Source organism: Anolis sagrei, chromosome 5 (assembly GCF_037176765.1).
Source record: "Anolis sagrei isolate rAnoSag1 chromosome 5, rAnoSag1.mat, whole genome shotgun sequence".
Classification (NCBI taxonomy): Eukaryota; Metazoa; Chordata; class Lepidosauria; order Squamata; family Dactyloidae; genus Anolis; species Anolis sagrei.
This window is the reverse complement of record NC_090025.1, coordinates 50,773,720-50,797,820: the sequence shown is the minus strand read 5'-3', so window position 1 is coordinate 50,797,820 and position 24,101 is coordinate 50,773,720. Positions and strand designations below refer to the sequence as shown.

The window sequence follows — 24,101 nt, the reverse complement described above, 5'->3', positions numbered from 1 at the left end:
TCAATTTATCCCAATTGCCACCTCAGAAGCTTTCGGTTTTTTGCTTACAAAAAGCATGAAATACAATAAAAATACCCCGCTCTATCCATCTATGTTAAACATAAAAATTAAGGTTAAAACAGAATTAAATAACACCAGAATTAAAATGATTTTTCCAATTATCTCACACCAGAAGCAACTTGCTGATTCTCAAGTCGCCCCTGACATGAAAAAATGGATGAAAACAATACAATTACACAGAAGACCTTTGTTGAATATTAATTTCTAATGGCTTTCTGAAAAAGAAAATTCAAACCTTTCTTCCATCCCTAAGTATTTCACCACTGAGTGTCTGTTTTGCCAGAGTCTGGTTGAGCTATTGGGCACTGCACTACTTGTATTTGTCTTTTGATCTTCTCCATTTTCCCCAGCTTAGGTGCAAAATGTGTCCGGAATTCTTCCTTTAAAAAAAATCTGAATCCTTCTTATATGATTCATTCCCTCTTTGCTATTATTTATTGCCAACCATATCACTTTATTGGTTTTATTTTTCTTTCAGTTATTATTTTTCCTCTGATTTGAGTCTGAAATACTCTTTCTTACTGACTACCATAGTCCTGAACAGTGAACCTTAGATTTGATGATCTCTAAAAACAGAGAGACAAGCAGTTATATGATGAGAAATTTCACTTGGCTTGTTTTTCTTTGATGTAAACGAGCCATGTCATGCTCTCCCAAACTCAGTTACAAGAGAAGTATTGGACAAGCAATTGCTTTACAATACCTTTTCTGAACAAGGTTATCCTCTTCCCAGATTTGCTTCCTGTGTGGTACTTGTCAGCCTTTCTATCAGAGCTGGTGGAAGAACGGTGGCGTTAGTAGTCTAAAACACATCCTCCCAAAAAACCCCAGCTGGCTGGGGAAGGCAGCTATATGTGTCACTTCACCATTAAAAAATATTGTAAGAATGATATCATGCAAAAGAGGTTGGAGAGTGGGAGAGGAGATTAAATACTTCCTTTTCAACTGCTATTTTGTCTCAAATTTGATCTTTTTCTCCTTTTAACTGCATTAGCCCCATACATTTACATTGCTGCAACACATCTTTTCTAACCAAGTCAGAGTCAAATCTCAGACTTGCAATCTGAGGATGGGAAATATCTATGTAACCAGTATTCTGGTGTGCTTTTAGTAGGATGGAAATATGTTCTCTATGGTTCCTCTCAAATGTAGCTATTGATAAAAGGTACTAGGAAAATAATATACAGTTCCGTCACACACTTGGAAAAACAAAGCATCTCAATAAAATGAAATCACCTCCCAGCTTCCTTTAGTGAAGTGAGTGGGCATGACACTGTCTGCCAAAACAGGATTAGGAAGAAGTCACGAATTGGCTTCTGCTGGCACTGCATTAAATATAGAGAGCCTGAATGAATATAAGAAGATCAAAACCTGAGGTAGGTGTGGAGTTCTGCCTGTTTTTTCATAATGTATGAGGTGGATTGTTGAGCAACATATGGACACAAGGGTGAGCAGTACTAGCTGAAATATTTGTGTGGGCTGTAGAAAGTGGAACATGATAAGTAGATGGTGGGATTCTTTTGATATTATTCGCACCCTCAGATGGCAGATCTGAAGTTTGACTATGATTTGCCATGCCATCCTCAAAAAACAAGCTTTTCCAAGTCCATTGTTGTAGTCTAGCTTGTTAACATAGTATATTATTTGCGTGGTATTTTTTGCCCCACAGCTGTATCTGTCGACTACTCTAATTTTAATGGTCTCTTAAAATCCCATGCATTATGGTTACATTAATCCTGGTATTTTGATTATATGATTGTACAAAACTTTGCTGATTGAATTCAGTAAGTATAATTTCCCATTTTTTGTTTTATTTTACTATTTTAGTTGGCTCTCTATGTGCTTTCATTCCTGGACCCCAAGGACCTGCTGCAGGCAGCACAAACATGTCGATACTGGAGGATTCTGGCAGAAGACAATCTGCTGTGGAGAGAGAAGTGCAGGGAAGAGGGTAAGGCTCAGTGAAGTGTAGATTTAATCATAAAAGCAAAGCCCCAAAAGTTATTTATCTTTGTTTATGGAAGGAGAACTTTAAACCAAACATACATTTTCTGTGCCTAACGCATGGCTTATGTAGGATTTAATATCTGTTTTTTACTGTTCAAGAACTGAAGGCAAGATGTTTTGAATATAGTTCTTTGTAAAAATATTTGAAGGACAGAGTGACTTAGAATGAGATTCTTTAAGTAATGTCTGTTTAAAGATGCAAGTCACTTGTATTTTATAGGTCAGACAACAGCATGATAGTGTAATTAAGAGAGACAGGCTAGTATTTGCATCAGTAGGCTAAATTACTGTACTTTCAAGGTTAGGAAGCAAAATTGTTGGCGTCCAGTAGAAAGAAAGAGTCGCAAAAATGCAAACTAACTTCACAAAGAACTTGTATTTTTCTGAAGAAAAGCAAAAAGTAATTGATTGCACTTGTAGAAATCTTCAAAAACACCTTGGCAAATCAGAGAAAGCAGTTCAATACGTTAGGTGCCTTGTTACCATATACTTCTGTGAAAAACTATTGAAGGCTATATATGGAAATTTTTCTTGCTTGCTATTTAAGAATAACTCTCCAGATTTGTAAGCTTGTGACTTGGCTGTTATGTCAAACCAAATAGATGAAGTTGAAGCTGTTCTCTTTAAAAATATCTGTTGTATTTATCCAATGGCACTTATCATATGGTCTGTTCAGGAACTGAAGATCAAATGGTTAGAGAACAAACAGTCCTTAATCCACTTGCACTAACAACAACAGCTTCAGGCTTGTAATGAGATGCACCAAAGGAAAAAGGTAGAAAGAATGATAGAAACCCTTGTAATAAGAATGAGGAAAAGATGTACAAAGCCTTTGGCAGAAATAATGAATAAAAAGAGGTAGATTTTTGTGTGTGGCAAAGTGTAAGTGGCATGACTTTCAGAATGCAGGTGCACAATGGAAGGACTTAAATAAGAAGTAGCATGGGAAGCTGTACGATTAGCAACAAGAAGCAGATTACTAATATAAAGGGGACAAATCCTAGAAATACAGGCAACTTGAAAATAAGTCCACGTGTGATTAATCATCTCAGAAGAAAAGCAAGAGTTTTTAATCACAACTCTTTTGTATATAGAGAGAGTCGTGATTAAAGACTGAAAGGCAGGATGGATTTCAGTGCCATCATATCAATCTAGAAGTAAAGAGAGAATGTTTCTCATACCTTTATGCTCTGGGAAAGGAAGGTTGAGAGATAGGGGAGACTGACAGTTCTTTCTGTTTCTAATTTTTGATTTTGTTACAAAAATTACAGGAATTGATGAACCATTACATATCAAGAGGAGGAAAGTAATAAAACCAGGCTTCATTCATAGTCCATGGAAAAGTGCTTATATCAGGCAGCACAGAATTGACACCAACTGGCGGCGAGGAGAACTTAAATCTCCAAAGGTAACCATCTTTGAACTGAATAATTAATTAAGATCAGATCTTATTGGTGGTCCATAGTTACAGAATCATTTCTGACATTTAAAAATCTTCTGCAATTGGATAATTTGAAAACTCCACAAGTGTTGATATTTCACATTGGGTTACTACCATTGTCAGCCAGGAAGAACAATCATTGTACTTGTTTGCATCACGATAGTATGGGCATAACCCAGCCAGCACTGCCAAGCTGTTTGGTAACATGATTTCAGCTGATAACAATCGCTTAGGAAATATAACACACTTTGCAACAAGTTGTATTGTGGCCTTTATAGAGATTGCAACAGCAAACAGATTCATCCCTTCCTGCCCTGCACATCTTGGCAGATTTGTTACTGTTTAGTTTATACAATGAAACAAATTCTAGCAGAAAAACAGCTAAGAGTTTAAAAATTGATTAAGATTGAAAGTTATGTCTCTTTTCATGTTGTACAAACAGCTATAACTCCTTCTCTATAATACAAGTGCTAAGGTATTAAAATGCGTTATTACTATTCAGCATGTGTTAACAAACCTGGGTGTGACTATACATTAATTATACTTATCCGATAGTATTATGGTTAGTCATAGCTTTATGGAATATGGCTTTAGGGTTTAATGCCTGATAAATTAAGCATTAAGTAATTTGAACCATGAAGCTAGATTGAAAAAAATACCTTTCACTGTTTACAAAGCAGAAAAGATTCATGCAAGCATGTCCTAGGAAGAAGAAAGAGCTACGCCTGCTGCCTCATAATAATGAACTTTGCATTGTATGTAATTTAGTTTTACTGTGCTGTAATAATGGAATAGCAAAACTGTCAGGCTTTCTGATATAAACAGTTGCAATAGGCTTTACTTTTTTGTCCTTTTCAACTCAGTGAATTTGATCCTCAGAATTTAAGGTGAACTAATTGCAGGGCATTATTACAAGATAATATTTATTTATTTATTTATTTATGTGTTTGTTTCCCACCCTATCTCCCCAAGGGGACTCAGGGCGGCTTCTAGCAAAATAAAACACAATGGCAAACATCAAATGCCAAAATTGACACATAACAAGTAAAAAACAAACTTGACAAGAATTATAAAAATAACAATTTAAATAAACATGACATAATATATCACACACATTTACAACATAATAGGTTTTTTTATAGTTCTTAAATGTTTGACTAAAATATTAGAGCTAAGATGGTATACAGCTAACTGACGAGGTAAGGTGTCCGACAACTAGATGGGCGTGTATATAAGATGTAATTCTTTCTCCTCCTCTCCATAAGCTAAAGTGCATAGATGGGCTTTTAAAACTTTTTTTTTAAATGAGAGGAGGGAAGGGGCTATTTTTAGTTCTTTAAGGAGAGAGTTCCAGAGGCGGGGAGCGACCACAGAGAAGGCACCCTTTCTTATTCCCACCAACCACTCTTGAGATGGGGTTGGGACCAAGAGAAGGGCTTCTTCCACAGATTGCAGTGCTTGTGCTGGTCTCTATGTAAAGATGCAGTTTTTCAAATAGTCAGGGTCTGAACCTTTTAGGGCTTTATAGGCAATGACCAGCACTTTGTATTTAGCCCAGAAGCAGACCAGCAGCCAGTGGAGCTGCCATAACATGGGAATTGTCCGCTCCCTGTACGGAGCTCCAAGTTAGTAATCTGGTTGCTGATCTCTCAATCAGTTGTTGCTTCCAAACTATAGACAAAGGCAATCCCGTGTAGAGAGGGTTGCCACAATCTAGACAGGATTTAAATAATAATAATAATAATCCCACAGTTCTTGTGGGTTTTTTCGGGCTATATGGCCATGTTCTAGAGGCATTTCTCCTGACGTTTCGCCTGCATCTATGGCAAGCATCCTCAGAGGTCTGCTGGAGCTGGGAAAAAGGGGTTTATATATCTGTGGAATGACCAGGGTGAGACAAAAGGCTTTTGTGAGTTGGGCTAGGTGTGAATCTTTTCAACTGACCACCTTGATTAGCATACAATGGGCTGACAGTGCCTGGAGCAAACTCTTCTTAAAAGGTAATTAGATGTCCCTGCCTGTTTTTCTCTCTGCTGTTTTAATTTTAGAATTTTTTAATACTGGTAGCCAGATTTTGTTCATTTTCATGGTTTCTTCCTTTCTGTTGAAATTGTCCACATGTTTGTGGATTTCAATGGCTTCTCTGTGTAGTCTGACATGGTGGTTGTGAGAGTGGTCCAGCATTTTTGTGTTCTCAAATAAAATGCTGTGTCCAGGCTGGTTCATCAGGTGCTCTGCTATGGCTGACTTCTCTGGTTGATGTAGTCTGCAGTGCCTTTCATGTTCCTGGATTCTTGTTTGGGCGCTGCGTTTGGTGGTCCCTATGTAGACTTGTCCACAGCTGCATGGTATACGGTAGACTCCTGCAGAGGTGAGAGGATCCCTCTTGTCCTTTGCTGAACGTAGCATTTGTTGGATTTTCCTGGTGGGTTTGTAGATTGTTTGTATGTTGTGTTTCCTCATCAGCTTCCCTATGCGATAAGTGGTTCCCTTGATGTATGGCAGGAACACTTTTCCTCTGGGTGGATCTTCATCTTTACTCTTGTGGCTTGTTCTTGGTCTTGCAGCTCTTCTGATGTCTGAGGTGGAGTATCCATTGGCCTGTAGAGCCCAGTTGAGGTGGTTCAGTTCATGTTGGAGGAGGTGGGGTTCACAGATTCTTTTTGCACGGTCTGCCAAGGCTTTGATGGTGCTTCTTTTTTGACTTGGGTGATGGTTGGAGTTTTTATGGAGATATCTATCTGTGTGTGTGGGTTTTCTGTAAACGGTGTGACCCAATTGTTGATCTGGTTTGCGGATGACTAGGACATCTAGAAAAGGCAGTCTTCCTTCCTTTTCTTTTTCCATAGTGAACTGGATGTTAGGGTGGATGCTGTTAAGATGTTCCAGGAACCTGTTGAGTTCTTCATCTCCATGGCTCCAAATGGTGAAAGTGTCATCCACATATCTGAACCATATAGTGGGCTTTTTGGTTGCTGTTTCAAGAGCTTGTTTTTCAAATTGTTCCATGTAGAAGTTAGCTATGACTGGGCTGAGAGGGCTCCCCATAGCTACTCCATCTTTCTGTTCGTAGAATTCATTGTCCCACTGAAAATAGCTGGTGGTGAGGCAATGGTGAAACAGCGCCGTGATGTCTTCTATAATAATAATAATAATAATAATAATAATCTTTATTTATATACCGCTCCATCTCCCCAAGGAGACTCAGAGCTGTTCCCAAGTAATATCACAAAACATACAGAGTAAAAACAACATAACCATAAGAGTAACAAACAAGATATAAACATAAAAATTGTCGCCGTAACACACATATATTAAAAGTAATCCTGCCTGTTCAAGGCAATTAAAAATTTAAAAGGCCGGGCCAAGATTTGTGCAAGCCCAAAAATTCTAGGGGGCCCGGGAATTAAGTGCAATGCTATGGCAGGCAACAATAATATTAGGTACGGGTCTGTGGCTGTCCATTCCAGGGCCAATTAGAGGAAAGAATCTGGGTAAAGGCTTGTTGAAATTACCATGTCTTCAAGCTCTTACAAAAAGAGGGGAGGGATGGGGCCTGCCTTATTTCCTTTGGAAGGGTGTTCCAGAAATGGGGGGCCACCACTGAGAAGGCCCTCTCTCTCGTCCCCACCAACTGCACTTGAGATGGTAGTGGGACCGAGAGGAAGGCCTCCCCAGAAGATCTTAGAGCTCGCACCGGTTCATAGAAGGAGATGCGATCGCGGAGATAGGCGGGGCCCGAACCGTTTAGGGCTTTATAGGTCATGACCTTCACCTTGGCCAGATCTGGCTTCTCAAAGTCTAGTTGCCAAATTAAGTATTAATATTTCTTTACAATAGTGCAAAATGCTTTGCTTATACTGAGCTCTGAGTTGGGTAGGTGAAGGTTTATTTGTCACTTGAAAAACTAGGTACATTTAATTTCAGTTAAAAGTTTTGATGAGGAAAGCTGCAGATAAATCAATAAAATAAAGTAATTTAGTGTGTTGCAAAAAAATTGAATTGAAGGGATCTTACTATAATAGGACCTAACCTAGAGAGATGTATTATCCACCAGAACATTTTCTGAAGGCACATGATGCCATTCTGCATAAAATAAACAGATTGGCTCAGTTACTGAGCTAGGACACCAGCACTGAACTCTCTTTATACCCCTGTGAATTATTTGGAAGAAAAGCTGGACAGAAATGAAATATTTCCCCACTGCCTCTCACCATTAGCAAAATTCTCATTCTAACACCATGGTAGAATTCATCTCTCCACTCCGTGTTGTGCTTAATTTCCATAGAGATTTGTTGACCTGAATTGGGATCTTTGAGCCAGCAAAAAACATTAACAGTGACTTAGCTGGGTATCTTCTGCTGCCCTATTAGAATGGACTGTACATCCAAGCTAAAAGAAAGTTGAAAAGAGGTTGTTCTAAATGAGCATATTTTAGATGAATCTGATCCCACTGACAGGTGGCAAATTTGCTACAGCAGAAAGTGCTGGCAGAGTCACTAGTAGTATGATGGCACTGGAATGACTATTTCATAGTTTGCCAGGAAGGACTGATAACTCATTGTAGTGCTGGAACAAGGAAACAAAAATCAGTATTTTTTAGCAAGGTAAAAGTAAGTTATTGATGTATATGGAAGGATATTTCAGGCAAAGATGAAATATGTTGGCCACATAATGAGAAGACATGCTGGGGGAAAAGGAAGGAAAAAGGAAGAGGGGCTGACCAAGGGAAGATGGATGGATGTATCCTTGAAGTGACTAGCTTGACCTTGAAAGAGCTGGGGGTAGCGATGGCCGACAAGAAGCTCTGGCATGGGTTGGTCCATGAGGTCACGAAGTGTTGGAAATGACTGAACAAATAAATGACAAAATTTATATATATCCTGTTGTTTCTAATGATAAATCAAACTTTGTCACTGAAAGCAACTAATACCTGCAATTTGCATTTTAATTATTCCCTTCTGTTATCTGTGTTCTTAGTTGGCAATGGGTTATATATGGATGTTCTTTATATTGCCAGGTCCTGAAAGGTCATGATGATCATGTGATCACATGTTTGCAGTTCTGTGGTAACAGAATAGTCAGTGGCTCTGATGATAATACATTAAAGGTTTGGTCAGCAGTAACAGGAAAGGTAAGATGAATATATTTTCTGCCTTTTCATAAAAAAATATTCCCATATATCTTGATGGATCAGTACATGGCAAATGTATAATTTTGGCTTCCTTGAATTTCATGCTGGGAGTAATGTAGGATTTCAAATAAAATAAATTCATTTTTTCTAAACGGGGCATGTGAATTAGGACCGCACACTAATATTTGATCCTGAACCCCTCTTCCTTTCATATGCTGTGTTCAGCAGAAGAAACCTGATTGGTTTAAAACCAGGTTTCTCTGTTGATGGTTAATTATGTTTTAAAATAAACTGGGTTCTTAACACCAAAGAAGGATACAAGGGCTTAGAAAGGATGAAGAAGGAGTATATGCACATTTTAGCCTTGAGACTGCTGTTAATGTTCCATATCATATGGCAAGGCTTTGCCATATGATATGTTAGAATGTCTTTACCACAGATCATTTAAAAAAGAAAGACGTGGCTTGAAAGTAACAAATGACTACTGCAAAGCACATTAACTTCTTGCCCCTTAGTATTATCTAATCCTCAGAACCCCACATTCTTTAACTTGGAAAATATGATACACATATTATCATATTAGTCATGGATTCTTTTTTAAGACTTAGGTTGTTTTATGTGTGACTTCACTGTATTGTAACTACTGCTCAGGAAAAGATGATTAAAACTTGACTGTGGCATTCATATAAATCTAATGTCTCAGTTCTTGTGGGTTTTTTCGGGCTATACGGCCATGTTCTAGAGGCATTTCTCCTGACGTTTCGCCTGCATCTATGGCAAGCATCCTCAGAGGTGAGGTCAGACCTTACCTCTGAGGATGCTTACCATAGATGCAGGCGAAACGTCAGAAGAAATGCCTCTAGAACATGGCCATATAGCCCGAAAAAAACCACAAGAACTGAGTGATTCCGGCCATGAAAGCCTTCGACAAATCTAATGTCTGCTTCTTTCTTTCATTTGCATTCTGTCATTAAAGGCATTACTTTGTTTTGAATCTAAAAACCTAGCTTAACCTGCATGTTTTCAGCTACATCATGTTGACTATTGTTGTTTAAAATGATTATCTAGATGCATGGTTCTCAACCTGTGGGTCCCCAGATGTTTTGGCCTTCAACTCCCAAGAATCCTAACTGCTGGTAAATGGCCTGGGATTTCTGGGAGTTGTATGCCAAAACACCTGGGGACCCACAGGTTGGGAACCACTGATCTAGACTTTGTTTCATTCATGTCACCTTTATCCAAATGGTAACCAATCCAAATGCTTGCTTTCAGTGTTTGAGAACACTTGTTGGACATACAGGTGGAGTTTGGTCATCACAAATGAGGGACAACATAATTATCAGTGGGTCTACTGACCGAACCCTTAAAGTGTGGAATGCAGAGACTGGAGAGTGTATACATACATTATATGGGCATACCTCAACTGTACGTTGTATGCATCTCCATGAAAAAAGGTAAATATTTCTCTATATTAATGTGAGATTATTACTTGAGCTTTGTTTTGCTTCATCTCAAAACATTTTTACGAAGACAACCAATAGCCAACTCAATATCAAAAACTGCAGTTTTTTATTACATCAATACTCGGCTGTGCTATGTATATTGTATATGATATTTTTGTATTAATTCAGTGATTTTACCTATCAGTAAAGTTATGCATGTGAAATGTAAATTACATTTATTCAAATTTATTAATAATAAAATAATCAGCAGATAATAGTTTGTAGAAAAGAACCAGGCAAGAAAGTTAAGTGACAAAAACGTTCCATGAGATCTACTTAAGTCATTATATTCTATATATTCTTACCATTATATCACTGGCCTACTTTTAATGTAGGAATGTAATCTCACACTAATAGTTACCAAGGACAGCTCTATCCTTCTCTCCTTTTTGTTTTTACTGTATGCTTTCACTGACCTTCATAATTACTATATGAGTTTTAATGGATCATGTTAAAAAAAAACTGGTAATCCAGATATTAAAACAGAAAGAAAACAAAACATTTTAAAGCAAAATTACATCTAAAATATTATCATTACTATTATTTAAAAGAATAGTAAAGCATCACTCTTTCTCCTATTTTAAAACAATGTACATTTAGAATACAGGTGCTGTAGTATCAATTTTTTTGTTCCTGTTAAGCAAAAATTATCTACCATTAAAGAGAAAACAACATATGTAAAGATGTTAAATCAACGAATGTGGTGCCCAGTAATGTTCTTAAGGGAAGCCATTAGCAGTCGCAGTTTGAGTCTTATATACTATGAGGGCAAAGGCATCCATTTCTGTCTGAATTTTACTAGAATATGATGCCCTGTATTCATGGGGGAACCATTTTTGAACTTACTGTGGAAAGAGGAAACCACTGATAATAATGAACTCTAATTAAATAAAGTACTTCTGTAAGATGCTACCATTGAGTCACCCTGGAGAGGTGTCTCTAGGAATTGTCTATTTTTTCCACAGTAATTCTGTATTAATTTCAAGCTGAAGTATACCATAAAATTGGCTGGAAGAATTAGAGAAGTTCTATAGGGGGTATATTTTAATAGATGCAGGTAAATAAAACCACAGCTACCAATCTCACAGGTGCATGGGTCATCTTGTATTTCAGTTTGCTGCTGAAGTCCAGGGAAATTGTCACATATATTATGATGTATGCTACTGCAATTTGTATTTTTCAGCCTAACTAATACTATTTCAGTAACAAGGGATATTTAGTTCATATCCTGCCTTTGTTCCAAGGTGGTTCTCAAGTCATTAAAATGAGTACAAAAGCATATAGAATAAGCTATTGGGTTAAAGTTTTAATATTTTAAAAAATCTACTGCATATTATTTCTACCTGAAATTCATAATTATCATTCATAGTTTAGAAATGGAATATCAGTTACTGAATACTCAACTGAATAAAAAAGGGATTTGTCTGGGAATGGAAAGGTAGTGGGAAGTGGGCCAAGGAGTACATCCATACTGAAAACATGTAGTATGTTTATCCAGTACAGGTTGCATCTCTAGTTACCTGCTTTGCAGCTGATGAAGAGCACCCCTGTCTTAGATTAAAATTTCAGTTTGTTTTCTCATTGTATGAACAGCTTATTTATTTGAGGCTCTGACCCAAAGTTCATTAAAATGACCACATAAAACTAACAGTGGTTTTTCTTTTCACTTTTTCCAGAGTTGTCAGTGGGTCTCGAGATGCCACTCTGAGGGTTTGGGACATAGAAACAGGCCAGTGTTTACACGTTCTGATGGGTCATGTAGCTGCAGTTCGCTGTGTACAATATGATGGCCGGCGGGTTGTTAGTGGAGCATATGATTTTATGGTCAAAGTATGGGATCCAGAAACTGAAACCTGTCTACATACCTTGCAAGGTCATACTAATAGAGTCTATTCGTTACAGGTAAGCATTTCTTATCAGGTCAATACATTTTCTTCAATGTCCCACTACAGTTAGTTGTAGTTGCCTGAATATTTGCTGAGGAGTCTGTGTATTAGCAGCAAATGCCAAAAGTTTGACCATGTTACATGCATCTTTAGTTTTCCTTTCTCATCTCTTTTAGTTATTTTATACTGTGTGATTAAAAGAAAGAGAAAATAGCAACAGATTCCTACATCTTTGAGATAATATATATACTACCTACCTAAGGTTACAAGGGAGAAAAATGGGTGGACAGTGAGATTGCCTGGTTTGCTAATGAGTCCAAAGAGTATAGGTGAGAAAAAAACAAAAGGGACAGTGAAAACTCCAAGATGATGTCTCTAAAGTAAGCATTGAAATTAAACTAGCAGTTGAAGGACATAAAGTTTGAAATTATATGGATGCGGTTGTCCTGATTTCCCATTACTATTGTGGTGATCAGAACCTGGTGGTGAGGAACTAGGAAAGCACCTTGAGATCGTGTTGAATAGTTTGAAAGAAACATCACCCCAATATTGTTGTGAGAAATTCCATATTGGAGATTATTGGGAAAGACAGCAAGAACATAGAACAAAAACGCTGCAAAAATCACAAATTTTCATACAAATCTTTGATGTAATATTTGCATCTGCTCAAAGAGAGGCATTTTTTTACAACCTAGCATATGCAAAAGAACCCTAACTAATTGACAACATGAAATGAAAAGGACATAAACAGCAGAAGTGGAGACGATCCAGAATTGATAACAAAATATACAAAGTGGCAAAAGACAAAACAAGGATGAGACATTGGCTTGGACTGGAAAAATAGACAATGGGGAGAACAAGTACATAACATTAATGAAGTTGGGAGTGAATGAGACAACATTTCTAGATAATTTTCTATTTCACTGAAATTCTTCTACAGTGAAGATCAAAGCTTCTGTTGAACTGCCAAGTTAAGGATAACACAGGTCAAACGAAATAAAAATGTGATTATAGGAGATAATCACTTCCTAATTGCAGAAAAATTACCAGCCGCTTTAGAAATTATGAATGAGTTCAGAGTAGGAAACTGGGGCGTTCTTCCACAAAATCTTTAAAATTACACACACATTAGAAGATGTTTTCTTTTACCTACATTGCTACAAGATGAATAATGTAAATAAATACTTTAGTTCTGAAAACATAGTAACACAGAATGTTGGAACTCTGAATACTCATGGCTTCTGGATAGGCATGCAAGTGAGTGTCATGTGTTGGTCATGTGTTTTTGTTGTTTTTAAGCTCAAGTGTCTATATATGGTGCACTGCATCTTTAAAAGCCTATTGCAGAAATCACAAAACTGACAAGAGGAACAGAATAGCCCAGGGACTTGGAACCGTTCTACTCTGTGGGAAAATTATAGTGTTTGGGACTTTTGAAAAAAGGAAGGAGTGGCATGATAGAGGGGTATAAAATAATCATGAATGGGAACAGGGAATGTGTATTTCTTTCTTGTAATACTAAAGCCCAGGTACATCCAATGATGTGAAATAGTGTAAGATTCAGGATGGATAAAAGGAATTACTTCTCACAGCATATAATTATTCTGTGGCATTTATTACTATAAGATGTTTTGATGGCCCTCAGTTTTGACAACTTTAAAAGACGGATTAATTATTTTATAGAGGCTGAGATTGCTAATGGCTAAAATCAACAAAGATATTCTCCTGAGATTGTCAGTTGCTGGGGAACATGAGGAGGAAGAATTATTTTGAACTCATATCATAGTTGTGAGTTTTAGAGGTGTGGTTGGTCACTGTGGGAAAAGAATGCTGGAGGAGAAAAGTCTTTTGTCTTATTCAACACGTCTCTCATATGTTTTTCTCTAAGGTAATTTTGTCAAGAAATCCATAACACTATGTCTAAAATTCTAGATTTTTTTGAAAAAATGAAATGATCACAGATCTCTGTATGTTGACAAATTAGTTGAAATCAAAGCCTAATAAAATAATGAAGTTTACTTCCCAAAGGCCTATAGGAAAACATCATATAGACCTCAAGTGGGGGAACATTTCACAACTATGGTAACATGGCCAGAAAAGCCATGTTCGGTTCTAGGAGAGGCACTCTTACCCAAGATTTTCTACCAGATTAGCCTAATGTACAGGGAGGTTCACTCTTGAGGATACATTCTGTATGTTACTTTGTCCTGTAGCCATTTGGGGATTTAGGCTGCAGTTCTGTGCTTAGTTGTCAAGGAATAAGTCCAGTTGTTCCCAAGAAGGCCTGTGCAGAGATGCACCATAGAAAGTTTAGATCAGCCCTCAAAATTTTCCCCATCCTCTGGGCATAAGGATGCAGTGGCCCGCTGCATCCTTATGACAAAAGGACAAGTGAGAGAGGCATGTGGCAGCTGGTAGCCCTCTGGAGTGCTCAGTCGTCATGTGCCTGCCTCAAGCCCTCCTCCCAGCATAAAGACAGGGTGAGCAGCCCTGTACCAATGCCAGGAGAAGCCTGGTCTGGGCAAAGAGGCAAGCAGCGGGTGAAGCGGCTCCAAAACCGCCTCGCCTGCTACTTGCCTCTCCCTTTTCCTGGCATCAGGACAAGGTGAGGCTCCATCCAGATTCCAGGAAAATCCTGGCCCAGACCCAGGGAACAAAGTTTGTCCATGCCTCGTTTAGATGGTGCTCTTCAATTAGCTCAAAGAAACAATATTCACAGAAAGTTGTGTGATCCTGATATAATATGGATAATATAACTGATATTGTTTCATAACCATAAGATAGGGCAAAGCAGACCCTACATTCCCATGATGTTATCTTCAGTGTTAGCAAGACTAATGCCTACAAAGATTCTTTTTCTACTTACTTACCATTAGACCATTGTGAAATTAAGGTAACAGTTTTTGGACAATATTATTTCAAACTTATACCCCACCCTTCTCACCCCCGAGGGGGGACTCAATGGAAGAATTATGCTTTTCTTGAATGGTGGTGTGTATGTTTATCTATATAGTAGGTTGGTAGGTAGATCAATTTATCAATCAATAGATATTTTCTAATAATAAAAATGTATATCTATATTTAGATGTTATGAAATGGCATTGGAAATTGGATTCATATATTATTAGAGCTTGAATTGTATGTTTATTGCAAGGGAAAAATAAACAGCAACCATGACAGTGTGTGTTCTCCAAATCCCTTGAGCTGCTGGCATTCAGATAAACTGGAGCTCAGTATTCTCATTGCAACCTTGACATAATGCATGTTAAGATATCAGCTAGTAATTACAGATAATTAGAGTATAACAATATTACATTACATTAATTGTTTTCTTCTTTTTCACACATGCATAAAATATTTTTTTCAAAATGAATGTGAGCATCATTTTATTAATCTGTATGATACATTCAAATTGAAGTCATTATTTGGTGTTAAAAACTAGTCAGGAAAACTGAAGTCAGATGCTTCTGAGCTTTTTGAAGATCTGCTGTATACTTAGGAAAAAGTAGGGAGAAAGAACAGCTGGATGACTTTTTTTTAACCAACTTCTAATTATATAGGGGACATTGGAACTTCATGGATCATTCTTTGTTTAGTCTTTCAACACTTTTTAAATACAGTTACAGTTAGAAATACATGTAAGTGAAATAGAGCTTTGTAACAGCTTACAGGCTGGATCAGTTGGTTAAAGACCCCTGAGTTTCTTAAGATCCAATGTAGTATAGAGCCAGGTTCCTTCTCCCATTATGTCAGGGACCGGTCCCATATTTATTCTTATTATCTACAACTGTTCCTTTCTTTCCTGGGACAATAGCTTCTAGAACAAAAGTAATATGGAGGTCATCATTTTAAATAGTTCTATATGGATAATTAAATGTGCAGCTGGGCTCAACATAGTGATCTCCAGCTCAGAAACCCACCTTCACTCACAAAATTCACTTGGTAATCAGTCATTACTCTTTTCCCTACCTTATACAGGTTATGAGGATGAAATGAAGGCAGTAACAAGTAAAAATGAAAACCTTTTTAGTTAATTATGTCTGGGGGTTAGACACGTTGGTTTTGTATCCCAAAGGATTCTATTAGCAATTCACTCCTTTTCATATGTAATAATTAGTATTAATTCCAGTTAGAATCGTATGAGTTATTAATTATTGCCATTATAGCTTTCCTGTATTTATTACTGGTCAGCAGGCTATTTAAAATAGAGCCTCCCTGTTCATAAATTATGGCATGATAATTACAATGCTTAATTTTAATGGATAGATAATACATAGAATATTTGGTATAGGTAAATGAGTTTCCACTAGTGAATTATTTGGCCAAATCTTTCATCAGTCTCCAGTTTAAAATATCTTGTTTCCTCTGATATGGTGGCACTGTATCATGAAGGGTACAAATAACCCAATATAAAATGACGAATAAGAGCAATTCTAAGAAGTTAAGATATCCCAGGACTCCTAAGCACGCAAGCTGTATCATTAAATAAAATTATAGACTCGGGGCCTTTCGTCAACCTATGAATTGCAATCTCCTTCCAGGTAAAATATCACAGATTGCTTATCAGCAATGTGTGAAACAAGCTGTTTGCAGAATCTTTCAGCACTCTCATACAGATACACACTGACACATATCCACAAGCATACAGCTTTTTACTTCCTCTCCCCCTCTTATCTTTGATTTTTGAAGAAAAGCTTCCCATTGGAGTCAGAATTGCTGATGGGAGTGGTATTATGGTACATAGGGAAGTGACCTTTCCTCACCACAAATCTCTGCTGGTAACTCAGCTTTTAAAAAAGCAAAAGTAATTGCTGAGGGAGCAAGGAGTATATCTAACCAGTATTAAAGATTTCCCACCTCTGTTAAGAAATACAGGTTGAATTTCATAAGTACCAAATGTTTTTCCATTCCCTCTCCTTATTGTCTTGGGGAAACAACTTTGAGAAATAAGTCAGCAGTTCACTTTCAATTGCTCTGTTTTTGTTGTATGCCTTCAAGTTGTTTCCACCTTACGGTGACCCTAAGCGAACCTATCATGGGATTTTCTTTATAAGATTTTTTACAAGGGATTTGCCTTTGCCTTCCTTTGAGACTTGAGAGAATATTATGGTCAAACCATAATTTGAAATACAGAGTTCTGTTTTCATTCCAGGAAGATTCAGTCCATTGGAGCCAATGGGGAAACTGTTGAGGCCATGCTTTTTGGACTTTGGGAGAGTTGTAGTTCACTATGTTTGTAGGACAGCAATTTGGAAAAGTCCAAAATATGTCATGTGGTGATAAGAGGAAATAAGCTTATGCACCACCAGTATAACATGCTCTTTAATCTCAAATACTTGGTCACAGATGGGTTTCAGTCTCATTAGAATAGATTAAACTAATTGAGGAATGTATCCCTATTAAAATTGCACACACACATGTTGTCATATAATAGACTATTTTCTATTTCGTGTTAGTTAGTTCTGTACTTGTTGTAAAAGCTAGCATTGAATGTAGTTGTGACTGTCAATAATAAGTGTGATGCAGTTAGAAGGCTTGCCATGGTCACTAGTTCCAGATGAACATAGACTAGCTACTGAAATAGGTTATGTTATTTATTTAATGAGTTGCTGTATTGGTTACCATATCTCATTAAGTTTCAAAGTAGATGCAGAATAGATAAAAGCTATATTAAATAATCAATGAAAACATTTAGCCTCAGAAGTTTAAAAATCGGTTTTGAAGCCTGGCAGCACGGTCAGTTTGAAAAGTCCTAGATGAAAAGAGAGTAGGATTTGTGTTATGGTGTAGACTGTGTGATGGTAGCAAGAAATTAGACCAGATATGTTCAGGCATTGTTAACTAATTTGAAATTATAATAACAGATTTATCCTTGACAGTGTTCACAAATCCGTAAATGTTTGTCCTTTTATCATTTCTGGGCTGTGAAAAAAGATAGTAAGAGCATGAATAGAATTATATTTTTAAGCAAACTAAAAATGTATATAGATATGTATATCTATTATACTATATATATATATGTGTACTTTATGTATGTAACATAGTCCAACTTTTCCCCCTTTAGTTTGATGGTATCCATGTGGTGAGTGGGTCTCTTGACACTTCAATCCGAGTTTGGGATGTGGAGACAGGAAACTGCATTCACACATTAACAGGCCACCAGTCGTTAACTAGCGGGATGGAACTCAAGGACAATATTCTTGTCTCTGGGAATGCCGATTCCACAGTCAAAATCTGGGATATCAAAACAGGACAGTGTTTACAGACATTGCAAGGTAAGCTTCTCCAAGCCTTCTGCATCTAACTCTCAGCATGCTCATTGGAATGTGCAATACTAATAAAGATGCTCATATGGTTACACAATTAGTGCATATTTTCTATAAGGATGACGATAGGTTCAGTAACAAAGAGCATACCAGCCAGGTGGCCAAATGTGCTTATATTCGTATTCTCCATTTCTGGTTCTAGAGTCTTGGCTTGCCTTACCTCTCTTCTTGCTGTCATTGGTTAATCTCATCTATTCTGTACTGATAGTGGTGCTGTGTTGGCATAAAATGCATAACATATGGTAACTGGATAGGCTATGATAACAAAGGAATTGGCCAGGTGCCCTAAATATTGACTGCTCTGCTTTTAGATACTTCTGAATCAGAATTCTGAAAGCCATAAGCACCTGAGCTGAACTGAAAATGCCAATTTACTAGTATTTTCCATCCACACTTTACCACCCCAAATGACATGGAGAAGCAGTGGAGGCATTGGAATGTGATAACAAAAAACTTGAACTTCATTGTTTCTCCATTTTTCCCTCCCAAAGTGGTTATTTGTCTGAAGTTACTTTCTGACCATTGCAATATGTCATAGGGATTACAAACAGCTGAGAATCTTGGAATCGTTATCTGGAAAGAGACAACTTACCCTGCTTCTGAGATAAATCATTAACTAATACTGAAGTTTTCTCATTTGCATCATTAAATTAATATTAGAGAAATCGTTTTAACTGAAGATTAAACAAGTTGTCTTCTAAATGTGTGGTCTTGTTTACTTAGCACTTCAAAGAACTAGGAGGACTGGAAATCTCAGCTTGTTAAAGACAACAGGTGATCTCTTATAGGAAATAATACATAGTAATTTTATACTACGTTTTATTTTTCTTGGAAACCATAGTTTTTTCTCAATTTGCCACTGTGCATTGGTGTATTAAAATTATTTCATAGGAAATATTCTGCGCTGGCTAGAAATTAGGTCAGGGTTATTTAATCGGGCGAATTAGAATAATTAGAAGGAGGGTAAAGCTATCTTGAGGAATTGCAGACATTTTAGTGCTGAAACAGTGTCTCTCTGTAGACCAAAAATAATGATTTCTAGTACATGTGTTATTTGAAAAAACATTGCATGAAGAAAGAAAGAAAACTACACGCATGTTCCATACCTGCATTTTAAAATAAATACGTTTATTTCTTACTTGATGTATTATAAATTTTGAAATAAATTCTTCATTTCTTGGATTTATCTTCCATTTCTTGGTATCTGTTTCTTTTCACAGCCTTTTGTTATGATTCTATCGTGTATATTGCTGGAAGTAAAAGAAAGATGTCACTAAGAATGCAGCTTTATAAATAAGAATCAAGGGCATGTTTGCCCTTCACTTGCTCTGCTCATCCACATTGCTTCATGATTCTTTCTTCCTTGCTACTCTTGCGTGTTCTTTCTCCTCTCATCTGAATCAAAGAACACACAGCTGCCATAGTGATGCATTGTTTTTCTTTAGCTGAGGAAACACTTAGGCTGGCTTTCGACATGACAAAAGCAGTGCAGCTTGCCCCATGAGCACTCGTTTCTGCAACCTGCACAGCTTTCTTATATAAGATCCCTTTTATATAAGGTGATCAAGCATTGCCAGACAGTTGTGCAAAGTTTGCCTGCAAATTTCTTGCCCAGAAAAGAGATACCATACTGGTAGCTGTCATTCATCATGATTTGCCCGGTGTGCAAACACGATAGCTTTATGACAGTTGTGAAGCCCATATTCATTTTTCTATCGCTCTGACATGTTATTGAAAATGGGAAATATTTATTGTTTATCATGGGAAAATGTGGCACATTGGGTTAATGAGCCCTTGGTGGCACAGTGAGTTAAACCCTTGTGCCAGCAGGATTGCTGACCAATAGAACAGCAGTTCAAATCCGGGGAGGGCGGGTTGAGCTCCCTCTGACAGCTCCAGCTCCCCATGCGAGGACATGAGAGAAGCCTCCCACAAGGATGGTAAAACATCATACATCCAGGCATCCTCTGGGCAACATCCTTGCAGACAGCCAATTCTCTCACACCAGAAGCGACTTGCTGTTTCTCAAGTCACTCCTGACATGAAAAAAAATAGGGAAATGTGATTGTTTTCACCTCCTTAGCTAATTTATTAAATTCAATACAGACATAAATACGTTTTTTTAAAGTGGAAGAAGAGTAGCCACTGATGTTGTCTGCTGTATTCTTTTCTTCCAGGTCCCAACAAGCATCAGAGTGCCGTGACCTGTTTACAGTTCAACAAGAACTTTGTAATTACCAGCTCAGACGATGGGACTGTAAAACTATGGGACTTGAAAACGGGTGAATTTATCCGAAATCTAGTTACATTGGAAAGCGGCGGTAGTGGAGGTGTTGTATGGCGGATCAGAGCCTCCAACACGAAGCTAGTGTGCGCAGTTGGAAGCCGGAATGGGACTGAGGAAACCAAGCTGCTGGTGTTGGACTTTGACGTGGATATAAAGTGAAGCTTGAAAAGATTAGTTTTGTCCAGAAATTCAAATGATGTTCTATCCTCCCTCCCTCCCTCGGCAAAAAGGAAAAAAAATATCCCTTGTCCTTGGTGGTGCAGGATGTTGGCTTGGGGCAACAGATCCTACAGACCTACAGACTACGAAGGAAAAGATACAAAGCTGACAAACTGTAACTGACAAGAGAGGCATCTGCTGTCTTGTTGCATCAAAGACTTCACTTTTGAATGGGGCAGCTTTGCAAAATATGACTTTATAAATCAAGCCAGGTGCAATTATTTCTTTTGTGTTTTCCTCTCAGTGCTTGTTGAGCATTGTGAAGATTTAAAAAGTTGTTACAGTTCCTGTTAACCCTGTTCTTTTACCACAGAAATCGAGAAAGGAGCTTTATACCTCCATTATCAGTTACTGATTGTCTTTCAAACAAGACAGCATCTGTGACAGCAAAGAATCCTTCCCAAGTATGGGAAAGCTAAAATCTTACTGTGAATTGTTTTTGTACAGTTTTACAGCTTTTTTATTATTTTGCCAACCATTGCCAATGTCAATCACAGTATTAGTCTCTGTTGATCTATTTACTGTTGCTTCCATCAACACTCTTCACTGCATAAGTTGCTCTGAAGTGGCAAGTTGTCCAGGATTTGAAGATTCCTCAGATGGATTAAATACATGATGCTGGTGCTAGAAGTAGGTCTTTAACTATGGGATTGTTGTCCCACCCCGTACTGTATTCCCAGTGGCCAAACTTATTTATGCTGCTAAGTGAAAGGAGAAAAAAAAGCAAATTATTTTTATTTTTGTTCTGCTGTGACGTTTTAGTCCCAGACTGAATTCCAAATTTGCTCTAGTTTGGTTATGGAGAAAAAAAAAGACTTTTTGCCACTGAAACTTGAGCCAACTGTGCCTCTAAGAGGCTGAGAGTGGAAGAGTTTCAGACAATTTAGAGTGAAGTTTGCTTGCAAGTAAAGAATTGAGAGTGTGTGCAAAGCTTATTTTCTTTTCTTTTTTTGTTTTTTTTCTGGGCAAAAATTAATACACATTCCTTAGAACAAAGCTCTTGCAGCTTGTTCTGTGGGGAAACGTTTCTTTGTGAGGGCTGTGGTGAATGGAATGAACTGACATAATGAAACTGACAAGATATTTTTTAAAAAAACATACAAAAAGATGAAATAAAGTTGCTGGTCAGTCTTAGTGTTTTCCAGAATTTGAGAAGAATAACTGTTACAGTTTTATGGTGGTGAGGAACTGACAAAGCAAAAAAAAAAAAAGCTTCATTTTTTGTGATATGTCACATGAAAAACGAATGAATTGTCAATTGGTTTGCCTCATTCTCCAAGAGCCACAACTCAAGCTGAACTGTGAAAGTGGTTTAACACTGTATCCTAGGCTATCTTGTTTTTATTCGCCTCCTTTTTTTGGTTTATTTATAGTCTGGTTTTTTAAAAAAGAAATCAGATTTCATTTTGTTAATTTTAGTTATGTAACAACATGACAGAATGGAGGAAAACGACCTTTAAAGGGATTGTGTCTATGATTTGATTCACTTAGAAATTTTATTTTCTTATAACTTAAGTGCAATAAAATGTGTTTTTTCATGTTAATATGTCCTTTTTTTAATAATGTCATACATTTTACTAATAGAATATTTGTAGATTAGAGGCCAGAAGAAATCTGACATATGCATATGGTGTGGAAAGTGTTGAGCTTCTTATTTTACCGAAAGGACATTAATACAGAGGTACAAAGTATTGTTATGACAGGGAATTTTAAGAACATCCCCTTTATATTATTGCTTACCCTGTTTCCCCAAAAATAAGACAGTGTCTTATATTAATTGTTGCTCCCAAAGATGCTCTGGGGATGTCGTATTTTTTCCATGAAGATGAATTCATATTTATTGTTGAACAGAAAAAAATGAACATTTATTATAAACTGTACAGAAGTTGTCTGTTCACACTGGTTGCTTGACTCTCACACAGGGCTATAAAAAATAAGGGCTGTAAAGTACCTGGCTCCCACACATGGTCTGGAGACTGTAACGATCTTCAGGGACGATATTGCAGCTTCCAGCCACCAGGGGCAGCAAGCAAAAACTTTGCCAAGTCTTACTTTTGGGGGAAGCCTTATATTTAGCAAGTCAGCAAAACCTCTACTTTATTTTCAGAGGATGTCTCATTTTCGGGGAAATCGGGTATGAGTAAAAATCTTCTGTTCTTTTCATGAGGATCACTGCCTTACATTATCTTTAAAAAAAAATTACAACATTTTCAATTCATGAGGTAGTTACAGAAATAGGGATAATATTGGAATGTCTTATTTAGATTTTATTAGGAGGATAGTAATAAAAAAATCAATATATTATATGCATAGTCTGTATCAGGGCTTCTCAAACTTAGGGTGCTGTGAGAGATTGCTAGGAGTTGTGCAAGGTATCGTGACTGGGAGAAACAACAAGGAAATTAATCAAAATGCAAAAAAAGAAAATAATTATCATTTTTTGTACTTGAAGGAACCCTACAAGATGTTAGGGATATGCAATATATACTCATGTATAAGTTGATCTTGTGTATAAGTTGAGGGTAGGTTTTGAGGCCAAAATGATGGCATTTTGATATGAACCATGGATAAGTCAAGGCTCATTCCATGGAGAGGGGAGAGCACCAATGGGGGCTTGGGACAGCCTCCCCAACCACCACCATTCTCCCACCCAAGGTACATGAGTATATTGAGTACTAGCTCCATACCTAAGAGATCACCATCAGTTCTACCCAAAGAATAATCATAACTCTCAACTAAAAGGCACAAAGATCTTCCTCAAAACCTTGAAACATCCTTACAATCAAATTACAGATACACCCAAAGTCCATACAAAATCCTATTACAGATATACCCAAAGTCCATACAAAATGCTCAAATTTTAAGCATTGAAAAGCTGTATGGGTTTTTTTAAAGTCTTCCATGGAAGAATTATAATATGAATTTATTTAATCTTACAAGTATAGGCCATATATTTAGTTTGTTTCTTATGATGTATGCCTTTTTCCACTGCGTGATGATCTAGGTATTTGGTAATGTGACTAAAAAGATAAAGGGAGCTGACTCCAGAATGTGAAAACCATGATATGTAAGCTACATGAAATCAAGAATGATTGTCACCACATTTCCTTGTTAAAGAGCACATGGGGATCAGAGTTTCTCCCTGGGCAAGGGGAAGTGTAACCCCCTCCTACATGTTTCCATTATCTAAATTTCCCTGATGCAAAGTGCAGTAGGCAAGTCCTGGTGTCCACTTCAAA

The 24,101-nt window shown here is 37.3% G+C and overlaps 1 protein-coding gene across 4 annotated transcripts in view; it reads left to right on the top strand.

The window, feature by feature from the left end:
- Positions 1–22,406, top strand: part of FBXW7 (F-box and WD repeat domain containing 7) — a 147,471-nt gene extending 125,065 nt beyond the window's left edge. For all 4 annotated transcript variants that reach the window (XM_060778836.2, XM_067468692.1, XM_060778838.2 and 1 more), the window contains 7 exons: positions 1,888–2,011; positions 3,339–3,475; positions 8,529–8,642; positions 9,915–10,096; positions 11,821–12,046; positions 18,095–18,305; positions 20,534–22,406. In XM_060778836.2, the coding sequence (XP_060634819.2) occupies positions 1,888–2,011; positions 3,339–3,475; positions 8,529–8,642; positions 9,915–10,096; positions 11,821–12,046; positions 18,095–18,305; positions 20,534–20,802 (1,263 nt within the window). In that variant the 3' untranslated portion in view covers positions 20,803–22,406. The remainder of the gene's footprint in view (positions 1–1,887; positions 2,012–3,338; positions 3,476–8,528; positions 8,643–9,914; positions 10,097–11,820; positions 12,047–18,094; positions 18,306–20,533) is intronic.
- The last annotated feature ends 1,695 nt before the right edge of the window (positions 22,407–24,101 follow it).